General features: G+C 57.8%; 1 protein-coding gene across 1 annotated transcript; it reads left to right on the top strand.

Moving 5' to 3' along the window:
* The first annotated feature begins 815 nt into the window (after nt 1-815).
* On the top strand, nt 816-5107 carry NEUROD2 (neuronal differentiation 2). Its single transcript, XM_032163479.2, has 2 exons — nt 816-1143; nt 2266-5107. Exon 2 carries the CDS (start codon nt 2271-2273, stop codon nt 3417-3419), a length of 1149 nt encoding a protein of 382 aa, XP_032019370.1. The 5' UTR covers nt 816-1143; nt 2266-2270; the 3' UTR covers nt 3420-5107.
* The last annotated feature ends 6785 nt before the right edge of the window (nt 5108-11892 follow it).

The raw sequence follows: 11892 nt of genomic DNA, 5'->3' as shown, positions 1-11892 counted from the left end.
TCTGAAGACCAGGAGAGAAAGCCGCTGGTGGACTGGTCTACCTGTCTGGCAGTGGGAGGAGGAGAGTGAGAGGTTTCTAGGTTAGGAATCCAGACTTAGACCCTCCCCTCCACCCCCAGATGGGTGGTGCACAGGCTCATCTCACCGCCCCTCCCCAATCCACCCTAACATGGATACGCCCCCAACAACCAAGGAAAGATCTCCCATCGGCTGACTCCACAGATACACACATGTCCCCACAGACACACACACGCCCATGCAGAGGCACAGACATCCAGGCACATCTTTCCCTTTCTCTGTCTTCCCCTTGGTTTGAATTTCGTTTCGCCACATATGTTGTGTGTGCGTGAGGGTGGGTGGGGGAGGGGCAGACAGGGATGAGGGATGGCATGGTGCCAACATCTACCTATGGGGCTCGGGCCAGGGACGCGCCTTACAGCCATCCTGGGAGGGGGCCTCAGCTGTCCCTTTGTGGCCAAGGGGACCCTCCTGGGGAGTGGGGGCAAGCACAGAGGTCCCTTCTCCCCAACCCAGGGTCTGGTCCCTGACCCACCTTGGGGGCCTGCAGGGGAGGAAATGGACAGAGCGGGACCCTGAGGGAGCATAGAATTGGCCACCACGAGCCCCCAGTGCCCAGCCTTGCCACACCATTGTTTCCGTGTGGGGGGCTCTATATACAGGGGGGCAACTCCTCCCACCTTCCTCTCAATCCCTGCTTTCCCTGCGTTGGGCGGGGAGGGGAGGGCTGCAGAAATATTTATTTATTTCCTTTATTTATTTAATTTTTTTTTTTTTTTTGGAGTACAGAGTGACAGATGGCGGCGGGTCCCGGGGGAGCCGGCTCTCCCCCAGTGCAGACGCATGCCAATCACCGTCTCTCATGTGATAGCTGCTGCCCGTGACGTGCCAAGCCCATATGGCCTGGCATAGAGGCTGGTACCCCGCCTGGTAGAGATGCCACACTCGCTCCGCGGTTCGCATGGCGCTCTGAAGACGCCGGCGCCCGCCGCCTTGAGGAGCCGCTGCCCCCGCTCCCTGAAGATGGGGGAACAATGAAATAAGCGAGAAGATCCCTCTTCTCCCCCCTCTCTCTCTTGCCCCCTCCCCCCCTCCCCTCCCCTCTCCCCTTGACTCCTCTCCGAGGTAAGTTGTCCGAAAGGGAGCTAGATCTGACCCGCCGGTTGGGAGGGGGGGCGGAAGCTTCGGCCGACAGGAGGGTCCTCAAATACCTCCTTCCTGGGATGATGCCCCCCTCATTGGGTGGGCATCGGAGGCGCCCCAGGTTCTCTCTCCCTTAGGGGCTGCAGCCCAGGGAGTTGCAGAGGAGGTGTCTCTGCCTGCGATGGGCTCGGTGGGTGGGGGGAAGGCAGGATCACGGAGGGGGAGATGCGAAGAGGCCGAGACGGAGGACCCCTCCATGGTTGTCCCAAAAAGCCTGCGACCTTTCCCCACCACCAAAAAAAGGGAAGCAAACAAACAAATTTGGATTTTTCCCCCATCAATCCCAAAATACAACGAGATCTGAAGAGCCTTGTGGGAGGGAACCTTGAAGGGGGAAGGGGGTCCCTGACCGCAGAGGGGACGGACTGGGCTCGCTTCTCTCAGTCTCCTCCCCACGCCCCGCTGCTTCAGTCCTCGCCGCCCAGAGCCGGCTCCGGGAGCTGGGGACGCATCGGCTATAGGAGACGATCCTCCCGCCTCTGGAATTGGGGGTGCGGGGGTGGGGGCCGAGCAAGGGGCGGCGCGCAGCCAAGTTGCAAATTGGATTAGGGAGCGTGGGGGTGAGAGCCACGGGAGGGGTGAGGGAGCTGGGCCGAGGGGCCCGGGCCGCGAGAGCACGGAGCGGGGCAGCTGTCCTCGCCGGCGGCCGACCAGCCTCTCTCCACCGCCAGGAGAGAACGGGCTTTCAGGGCGAGCGCGCCGCCTCCCCTGGCAAAGATATCTGGTCCCTAAAACCCCCACCCGGTCCCCGCCCTGACCCTGAGAAGAAGCAGGCGCGGGGAGCAGCCCCCTATTCAAGCGAGGGGCGGAGCCGGGGCCCAGCGCCGGGGAGAGGGCCTGGGCCGAGATCCCAGGCCGGCAGCCGGGTAGGGCTGGGCCGGCTCTGGGCGGGGCAGGCGGCGGAGGTGGGCATCAAGGGTAGCCTAGGCAGGAGCCCGCACGAGACTCGGGGGTGGAGGAGGGTTGTGGGGGGGCGTCGTGACCCCAGCGCGCCCCTCACTTTGTGCTGTCTGTTTCCCCTTCCCGCCCGCGGGGCGCCCTCAGGCACCATGCTGACCCGCCTGTTCAGCGAGCCCGGCCTTCTCTCGGACGTGCCCAAGTTCGCCAGCTGGGGCGACGGCGAAGACGACGAGCCGAGGAGCGAAAAGGGCGACGCGCCGCCACCGCCACCGCCTGCGCCCGGGCCGGGGGCTCCGGGGCCAGCCCGGGCGGCCAAGCCAGTCCCTCTCCGTGGAGAAGAGGGGCCGGAGGCCACGTTGGCCGAGGTCAAGGAGGAAGGCGAGCTGGGGGGAGAGGAGGAGGAGGAAGAGGAGGAGGAAGAAGGACTGGACGAGGCGGAGGGCGAGCGGCCCAAGAAGCGCGGGCCCAAGAAGCGCAAGATGACCAAGGCGCGCTTGGAGCGCTCCAAGCTTCGGCGGCAGAAGGCGAACGCGCGGGAGCGCAACCGCATGCACGACCTGAACGCAGCCCTGGACAACCTGCGCAAGGTGGTGCCCTGCTACTCCAAGACGCAGAAGCTGTCCAAGATCGAGACGCTGCGCCTAGCCAAGAACTACATCTGGGCGCTCTCGGAGATCCTGCGCTCCGGCAAGCGGCCAGACCTAGTGTCCTACGTGCAGACTCTGTGCAAGGGTCTGTCGCAACCCACCACCAATCTGGTGGCCGGCTGTCTGCAGCTCAACTCTCGCAACTTCCTCACGGAGCAAGGCGCCGACGGTGCCGGCCGCTTCCACGGCTCGGGCGGCCCGTTCGCCATGCATCCCTACCCGTACCCGTGCTCGCGCCTGGCGGGCGCACAGTGCCAGGCGGCCGGCGGCCTGGGCGGCGGCGCGGCGCACGCCCTGCGGACCCACGGCTACTGCGCCGCCTACGAGACGCTGTATGCGGCGGCAGGCGGTGGCGGCGCGAGCCCGGACTACAACAGCTCCGAGTACGAGGGCCCGCTCAGCCCTCCGCTCTGTCTCAATGGCAACTTCTCACTCAAGCAGGACTCCTCGCCCGACCACGAGAAAAGCTACCACTACTCTATGCACTACTCGGCGCTGCCCGGCTCGCGGCCCACGGGCCACGGGCTAGTCTTCGGCTCGTCGGCTGTGCGTGGGGGCGTCCACTCGGAGAATCTCTTGTCTTACGATATGCACCTTCACCACGACCGGGGCCCCATGTACGAGGAGCTCAATGCGTTTTTTCATAACTGAGACTTCGCGCCGGCTCCCTTCTTTTTCTTTTGCCTTTGCCCGCCTCCCTGTCCCCAGCCCCTCAGAGCGCAGGGACACCCCCACCTACCCCGGCGCGGGGCGCGGGGAGCGGTCCACCGGTCCTGCCGCTCTCCTGGGGCAGCGCAGTCCTGTTACCTGTGGGTGGCCCGTCCCAGGGGCCTCGCTTCCCCCAGGGGACTCGCCTTCTCTCTCCCCAAGGGGTTCCCTCCTCCTTTCTCCCAAGGAGTGCTTCTCCAGGGACCTCTCTCCGGGCACTCCCTGGAGACACCCCTCCCCCATTCCCAATATCTTCGCTGAGGTTTCCTCCTCCCCATCCTCCCTGCAGCCCCAAGGCGTTGGTAAGGGGGCAGCTGAGCAGTGGAACGCGTTTCCCCCTCTCATTATTATTTTAAAAACAGTCACCCAGCTGCCGAGGCAAAAAGGAGCCAGGCGCTCCCTCTTTCTTGAAGAGGGTAGAAGTCAGGGCGCCGGAGCCCGGGCGTGGAACGCCCTCACCCCCAACCTCCAGTCTCCGCGTTTTGCGATTTTAATTTTGGCGGGAGGGGAAGTGGATTGAGAGGAAAGAGAGAGGCCAAGACAATTTGTAACTAGAATCCGTTTTTCCCTTTTCCTTTTTTTAAACAAACAAACATACAAAAAAAAAAAAAAAAAGCTAAGAGGCGACGGAAGCCGAACGCAGAGTCCGGATCGGAGAGAAAACGCAGTAAGGACTTTTAGAAGCAATAAAAGGCAAAAAAAACAAAAAACAAAAAAACAAACAAAAAAAACCACTACTACCAATAATCAAAGACACAAATATCTATGCAAGGAGGCTCCACTGAGCCTCGCGGCCCGGCCCGGCCCCGGGATGCCCCGCCCGGCCCGCGGGCCGCCCCGCCCGAGCGCGGATCTGTGCACTTTGGTGAAGTGGGGGCCCGCGCCGCCCCCTCCCCCTCCCCAGGTTCTTACAATCAGTGACTCGGAGATTTGGGGCCCCAGTGCCACTGCCCTCCCCCGCCCCGTCCCCGTTGTGCGTCATGCTGTTTTTTAAAAACCTGATTCCAAATTTGTATGGAATGGCAAACTGTTGGGGGGTCGGTTTGGGGAGGGAGGGTTTGCATGAAAGACACACGCACACCACACCGCACGCACAAGCAGGCCAGGCGCCGGCGTCCGGGGGGCAGAAGGAGGTGAGCTCGCCGGCTGCTCCTCCTCGCGGGCACTTCTGTCCCCTCCTGGGGTGAGAGGTGGGGATGGAGACCTGGGGGCAGCCCCACCCCTGCCCGGACTGTGCCTCGGTGGGTGCCAGGCGCCCGGCGATTTCCGATGTCTGGAGAGAGTATTTTTTGGTCCAAGGAGTCCTCCTGGCTTTAGCTGGTGGGTGGGCGGGGAGAGGTCTGAGGGTTCCTACTGGAGGTTCCCCCAAAAAGGGGCAAAAGGAGACCCTCTGCCCACCGGAGGCAGGGGATCAGGCATCCAAATACACGATGCAAAAATGCAAACCCACAGGCGACACACCCACACACTCACCCACACACACGCAATTTTACCTTCCTCTTGTAGCGAAGATGAAACTCTCGTCGGACACCCGAAGTGCATTGCGTGTTTCTGTTCAGTTTAATGACGATTAATAAATATTTATGTAAATGAGATGCAAAGCCGGACCGGTTTCTCACGGTGGCCTCATTTCATTGAGGGGGGAGAGAAGGTTTGAGCTGGGGCTGGGGTGATGAAGGCAGAGTGTCAAGTGACTGTGCAGAGGCCAAAGAGAGGGACCCTGGACATTCTTGGGTAGGATTCTTTCCCTAATCACCCCCCATACACCCACTGGGCTATACTAGCTACCCCTCCCAGACCTAACCCAGGCTCTCACCTTCCCAGCACTAAAACACTGATATCCTTACACTTCTTCATTCCCGAACACGCACAGGCACCTCCCTTGAAAACAAAATACCTTTTCATCACTGAAAAATGATCAAGTTGGGAACAGCAGGTCATTTTACAACTCTCTGCCCACTGTTGCAAAAAGCAAGTGGGCAGAGACAAAGAGACAACCATTTGAATCAGACAGGGGTATTTTTAAACCAAAAAAAACATTATAAGGTCATAAAGATGAAATATTAATGAGGGAGGCCCCTTTTTCATCTTAAAATTGTGTTTCGGTGGACTCAGGGGAATCGGCCATTTTGGTCTCAGGAATGTTGACATTTTTAGGGGTGTCGACAAGGTTGGAGGAACACCCCTAGAGGTCTGTGAGGTGGCTGAGTCTGGGCGCCCACCCAGTAGAGAGGAGCCTAACCATGTACTCCCTGGGACAGGGCAGCAGATGCCCACCCGGTCCAAATCTGGGTTGATTTCTTCCTGCCTGGTACAGTTCTGAACAGAGGGAACCCTAAGGGCTTAGAAGGGAAGAAGGGCACTGGATGAACATCTCCTGCTCAGACAATTTGGCCTCACAATTCTTTTTTCTCTGAACCTGAGAGGCAGGGGCAGCTCTTAACTGACTTCCCTGAAAGCCCCTCCTACTCCCCCTGCTCAGCCCTCAGTGCACGCTGTAGCCCTAGAATATTTGAAGAGGGTTCTGAGCCCCAAAGACTCCCATCCTAAAGCCTGAACACATTTAGGAGTCCCCTAAGGAGGCTGTTTCTGATGCTGCTCATTTAAATGATTTCCCCAAACACTGTGGCTCGTTTTAGGGCTGAAATGGGGTTTGTAGTGTTGGGGTTGAAGATTAAGGTCAGGCATGCAAAGGTTTTTAAAGATTGGGTCCAAGAACCCAAAATAATATCTCCCTGACAAGCAGGAAAGGGAAAGATTGTTGAAGAAAGAAGTCCTACATATTGAAGGGTGGATCAAATTATACTCTGAACTTGAGCTCATTGCATCCCCTAAATGGCTGTCCTCAAACCTCTTCTGTCCCCCAGTAGAAAGAATATCCTCCTGCTGGTCAGGACAGCTGTCGGCAGAGGCGCCAAGGCCAGGAGCTGTCCACTGTGGCGTGCTGACCCTTGTCCGTGTCTTTTCTTCTGGCTGCAGAGGGAGGTCCATGTGCCAGACCCAGGGGAACATGGAGTAGGAGGCCCTTTCCAATGCTGCGCCGGAATTCTCCAGCAGTTTTCAGAACATTTTACCAGCATTCTTTCAAAATTTCACTGCCTTCTCTGGAATTCTCCCGGCATCGCCTCTCTAGAGTGAGATCACAGACTAGGGCCTTCATCCCCCGGATGTGTCCCTGTCTTCAGCATCTTATAAACCTCTGAATCACTCCTATTCATGGAATAAAGGAGTTGGCCCATCTTCCTTCCCCCTCACTTATTGCAGGGAGTGTAGAGCAAGGCGCATATCCCAGATCCTAACCTGCAAAAGTCTGATCTGCTCTCATGGTGTGGGGCAAGGCCTGGCAGGGGCAACTGCAGAGAAAAGGAACTTGGCACTTATCCCGAGGCCTGATTCTTATCCTGCCCTGGGAACAAGGTTAATTGGGCTTCTCCCCTACTCAGCCAGTTTCCTAGAACCCGCTCAGAAGTCCAGAACTGGGCGGGAGCCAGGTGGCTTGGGGCCTGAAGCAAAGGACCCCTCCATGTGGCTCTCCTGGCCAGACCACAGACTTCTTTCTATGCATTGTTCTTCGGCTACCCTACGTGGCTCAATTCTGTTTTTGAAGCCAGATTCCAGCCCTTTTAGAAAGATGCTGACGACTCTTGGGCCTCTGTGAGCTGTGATCACATTGGGTGGGGGTGCACAGGTCCCTGTTGGGACAGAAATCCCACCGAGTGACTCAGCTTCTGGTGAATCCCGGCATCCACACCAGTCGCCCCTTTCCCGATTTCTGACCCTTCCCCCCACATTCCCTGCACTCTGGCTGGCTCTAGCCTCTCATCAACCTCCTCCCCAGTGCTCAACTTCCCTGGCGAGATGCTGTGATGAGCAGGAGAAGAAGATGTGCGCGGACATGCGGCCCCAAACGTCCCCTCGCAGGTCTCTTTCTCTTGCTTGCTCTCCCGCCAGCGCACACACACCCAGAGATGCTCCAAGAACAGAAGCAGGGGAGGGAGGAGAAAAGGGGCCAGCGCAGTGCCTGGCCTGGGGAGAAGGCACAGAGAGGACGCCCTTCTTGCCTTAGCCTTAGTGGCAGGATCTCCAAGCGCCCACCAGCCGGCTCAGCTCAACCCCTGGGCCGCTGAACCCGATGGCTGGATCCAAGTTCAATCAGGAAGACATCTTCCTCTTGATTTTCCAGACCTCATTCCAAGTCCAGCATTTGGAAGATGACAGAGAAAAAGAGGTATCTCCAGTCCAGGCCATTTGCCCATCTGGCGGGAAAGGGAAGGAAAGCAGTTACTCCCTGTCCCTTCACTGTTGAGCTGCGTTCCTGTCCCTTCACTGTTGAGTTCCTGTCCCTTCACTGTTGAGCTGCGTTCCAGCCGTGACTCGGACAGTGAGCCATGGACCCCCAGTGAACCCCCAGCCCTGATTTTGTGACTCAGGGAGACAGCCCGATAAATCACTGGGGGACACCGACCCCCATGAGGGTCAGTGGCAGGAAAACCCTGACACTCTGGAAGCTCCACGGGGCTGTGCCTGCTTCTCTTTTTCCCTTTCATGGGAAAGTCCACAAGCTGGTGGATACAAGAATTTCTGGGCAGAGGTCAGAGATTTCGTTCTCTCTTGGGCAACCTTTGCTTCCTCCTCTTCCCCAGAATCATTGACAGGAATTTACCTGCTCTGAGGGGAGCCATTGATTTGAGGCGGGGATTGAGACTAAGGTATGGTTCTAGATTCCACAGGAATCTGGGGAGAAAGAGAAGGCAGAAGCCAGGACTGAGCAGCTTAGGCTGACCTACGGTCCCAACCCCTCCATGACAACAGAGGGGCAGCGCAGAGGGACTGCACCTGACCTGCTCCAGTGTGCTCAAAGGAGGATGCTGCTTTTTGCGAAAAGTGGGAGGGGCAGATGGGCCTCTGCTGTCAGAACAGGCTTCCCAACTCACGGCCCAAGACACTGTCATTTTTCCATCCTTCAGGGCTGGTATACCCAGGCGCTGGCCACGGGGGTGCCAGAGCAGAAATGACACCTGAACTGTGAGAAACCTTAAAACCCTGCCCCGTTCTGAATCCTGAAGCAGCTTCTGCCTTTCTGTCCTGCAGCTTTAAAAATTCTCGACAAAGTTTCCCTGGGTGAGAAGTGGTAAGAAAGGGCGCAGCTGCCTTGGGAGGGCTGTTCTGCTCTGGAAACTTTCTCCAACCTAAAGCACTGGGACAGGGGCGCCAGCCCTGGGACTGTGGACGCGAGAAGAAGGCCAAGACCAGGGCTGGGTTCACAGGAAGGAGGGCAACGGATTTCAGGAGGGAGATGCGAGGAGCGGAGTCACCTTAGCTCCCTAGTGCAGGGAAGGGAAGCTGGGGCGCTCCGAGGGGAGGAGAAGAGGGAACCTCTAGGCGCCGGCCATGCCCAGGGAGCTGGGGCACAGCGTTGGGTGGAGACGCTGCCCAGATGTGAGCCAGGGTATGGCTCTAGCGCAGCCAACTCTCCTGCCCGCTCCAGGGCGGGAGCGCAGTGCGGTCTCCCCGCGCTGACAGGGGCTGCGGAGTTCCATACCAGAGTGTGTGTCTGGTGTTCGGGTATTTAAACCTCTCTCCCAGCCTCTCTATCTGTCTGCGTCTCATTCCTCTTTTTGGAATTAATTGAATTAGGAACGGGTCTTTCCGGGTCTCTTCCGCCTCCCGCCTGAGGCTGCGCTGGCCAGGAGGCCAAGGCTGCGAGGTCAGGTCCCACAGCGGTCGCGGGAACCCCCGAACCCCTTTGGGGACCTGCATGCCAGTTCCTACCCTTAGCCAAGTCTTCACCAAGGGCACAGCTGGGCGGGGTCTGGGCAGTTCGCCCGGTTTGGGACATCTGTTCTCGCCAGAGTAGCATTAAAAGCGAGAGGTGGGGGTGGGGGGCTCAGAACCAACCCCTGAAGCCTGAGCCGGTGCCCCCTTTCTTGACCGCAGGCGGAGGCAGGAGGGGACAACGGACTCACATAGTTTTTTTCTTCTCCCTTGGGAACAGCGCGAGAATTGGAGTGAGGGCACTGGGGCTTTCTCTCTTCCCTTCATCTCTCCCACTTCCCAATCAGATGCCACATCCAGCCTCAGTCTTGGAGGGCAGCAGGGTACCCCTGCCCCCAGGAGCCGCAGGGGAGCCCCTGGAGGCGCCCGCGCCGGGAATACCGCGGAGGCTGCGGGCCGGCCAGGCGCAGAGCGGATCCCGCTTGCAGCGAACTCGCTCTCGGCTGGGCTCCCAGGCCGAGGCTGGGGCGCGGCGCAGGGGGAGGGTTAAAAACAACTCAATTAAAATATCAAAAACAATTGGGTTTATATGGAGTGGAGGGCGGTGCTTTAAAAAATATATCGGAAGAACAACAAAGAGCCAAAGCAAAACCAAACCAAAATCCTTAACTACTAATAATCTTGTAGAAAAAGACAGAAAAATCCTGCAGACACTTCTCCCCTGGTACCACCACGGAAAAGCTCGCTCCTGGCCAACCCCAGCGCCCGGACGCCCCTTCACCACACCAGAGCCCTGGCGCTGAGCCCAGGTCGCCCCCTGCCCACCCTTCGCTCGCGCATTGGTGCCAGTCTGTGCCACTAAGCCGGTGCCCGGTGCCCGGTGCCAGGCGCGGGGGGAAGGCGGGGAGGAGCCGAGGCTCCAGCTTAAATTCCATGGCATCTGTTCATTATTATACAGTGAGGATTTTTATATGGACAGCTAAATTAAAGACAGATTTTTGCCAGAATTGCAGATCCCATAAAAATGATGACACAGGATGGGGGCTTTTTCTTTTAAAAAAAGAAAGTAAGAAAGATTAAAAAACACAACCCCACAAACCACAGCCCAAACCCCTCTGTGCCCCTCTCCTCTGTCGTGACCAGTTTCTTTGCCCCCCTTTTCTTCCTCCACTAGGTAGGGATGCCCAGGGAGAACCAAACCCCAGGGCTCTTCATGCCCAGCCGGCTCACAGATGCCCAGTGACCAACCAGCTCACTCCCACAGCGGCTGGCAGGGGCAGAGGCAGGACAGCCAGGTCAGGCGTGGAGGGCCAGGGTGGGACAGGAGCAGGAATGGGGTCCGCTCTGGAAGGCAATGTCAGAAAGGGACAGTAGCCAGGGAGACTTGACCTTTCTGTGTTCCTAAATCAAAGGGCAGGCTGCACTTTTGGCTGGTGGCCAAGGTTCTGGAGGCAGCCGGTGAGGACCAGGCATGTAGTGCGAACCGCTCAGGGGCACCGGACAGCACCCACTTCCCGCTCACCCACGAAGAGGGCACTATAAGAACTGGGCACTCAGCAGGATTTGCAATTCATGGGAGTTCTGGAATTTTGAATTTCAGAGGTTCTAGAATGCTGGAACTTGCACCTTGGTGGTGTTCTAGAACTCTCAGGGATGCTGGATTTCTAGAACTACAAAAGGGTCCTGCGTGAGGGGACAGATTTCGCGGACTTCAGAGGTTCTCTCTGCCACCACTTAACTTTGAAGCTCCGTGATGATGTTGTGGGGCCCTTGGGGCCACTGAAATTGTCTGGGCAGGCAACATAAGGAGGAGAGGAAGGGGGGCATTCATCGGGGCACTGGGAGTGTCCCCCCAAATTAATGGGAGCTTTTCTTATTTTTATTTCTTTTTAAAATATGTTTCTTTGTTTTTTAAAATATGTTTTCAGGGAAGAAAAATATCTATAGAGTTCTGCGTCTTCCAGACAATTGCTCTAGCTGTGTCTGTGTGTGTCTGTGACTCTGTCTGTGTAGCTGTCTGCTTGTCTCTCTCGGATTCGGAGCTGACAGAATTCATATCAGAAGAGTGAACGCAGGGACATCTGTGTGCGGAATGACTGTGCTGCTCGAACCTGCCAATCGCTCCTGGCACGAGCTGGGTAACAAATGCCTGTTACCTCGGAATGCTGGCGGGTGGGGGGAGGGCTCCTGGCACCACCCCGACTGCGAAGCCCTGCCAAGGCCCCCTCCTGCCCGCTGTGGGTCCCGCCCCCTTCCCTGAGTTGGGGGTCCGCGGAATTGGATTATTCATTAATTAGCAGTGATTAGAAAATTTGGGTGTCTCTCAGCCAGGGCCAACCTGCTCTCCTCCACCTCCCTAATCTCAATCCCTACTCCCCTCCCGTCCTCCCCCCACGTTTTCCGGATTAACTCGGGGTTTCTACTGAGGGCAGGCAGCCAGTTGATGGTGATGGGGGGCGGCTCAGGAATGCAGGAAAAGGGGTCTCTAGAGGAAAGAATTTCGCTAAAGTTGCCAGGAGGAGTTTCTGTCGTGAAGTGTAAGGGTCTGTGTAGAGGATCTTCGTAGACGCGGTGGCTGGGATGGGCTGTAGGGTGGGGCAGAGGTCGAGAAGGACATAGACAGTGGAGAGATGGGAGTGAGGGGATGCGGGAGAAGAGAAGGGAGAAGAGAAGGAAGGAGAGAAGGGAAGAGGCCCGAACG

Source organism: Hylobates moloch, unplaced genomic scaffold, assembly GCF_009828535.3.
Source record: "Hylobates moloch isolate HMO894 unplaced genomic scaffold, HMol_V3 SCAFFOLD_10, whole genome shotgun sequence".
Classification (NCBI taxonomy): Eukaryota; Metazoa; Chordata; class Mammalia; order Primates; family Hylobatidae; genus Hylobates; species Hylobates moloch.
Note: the sequence above shows the minus strand (reverse complement) of the source record. Positions and strands in the feature narration are given on the sequence as shown.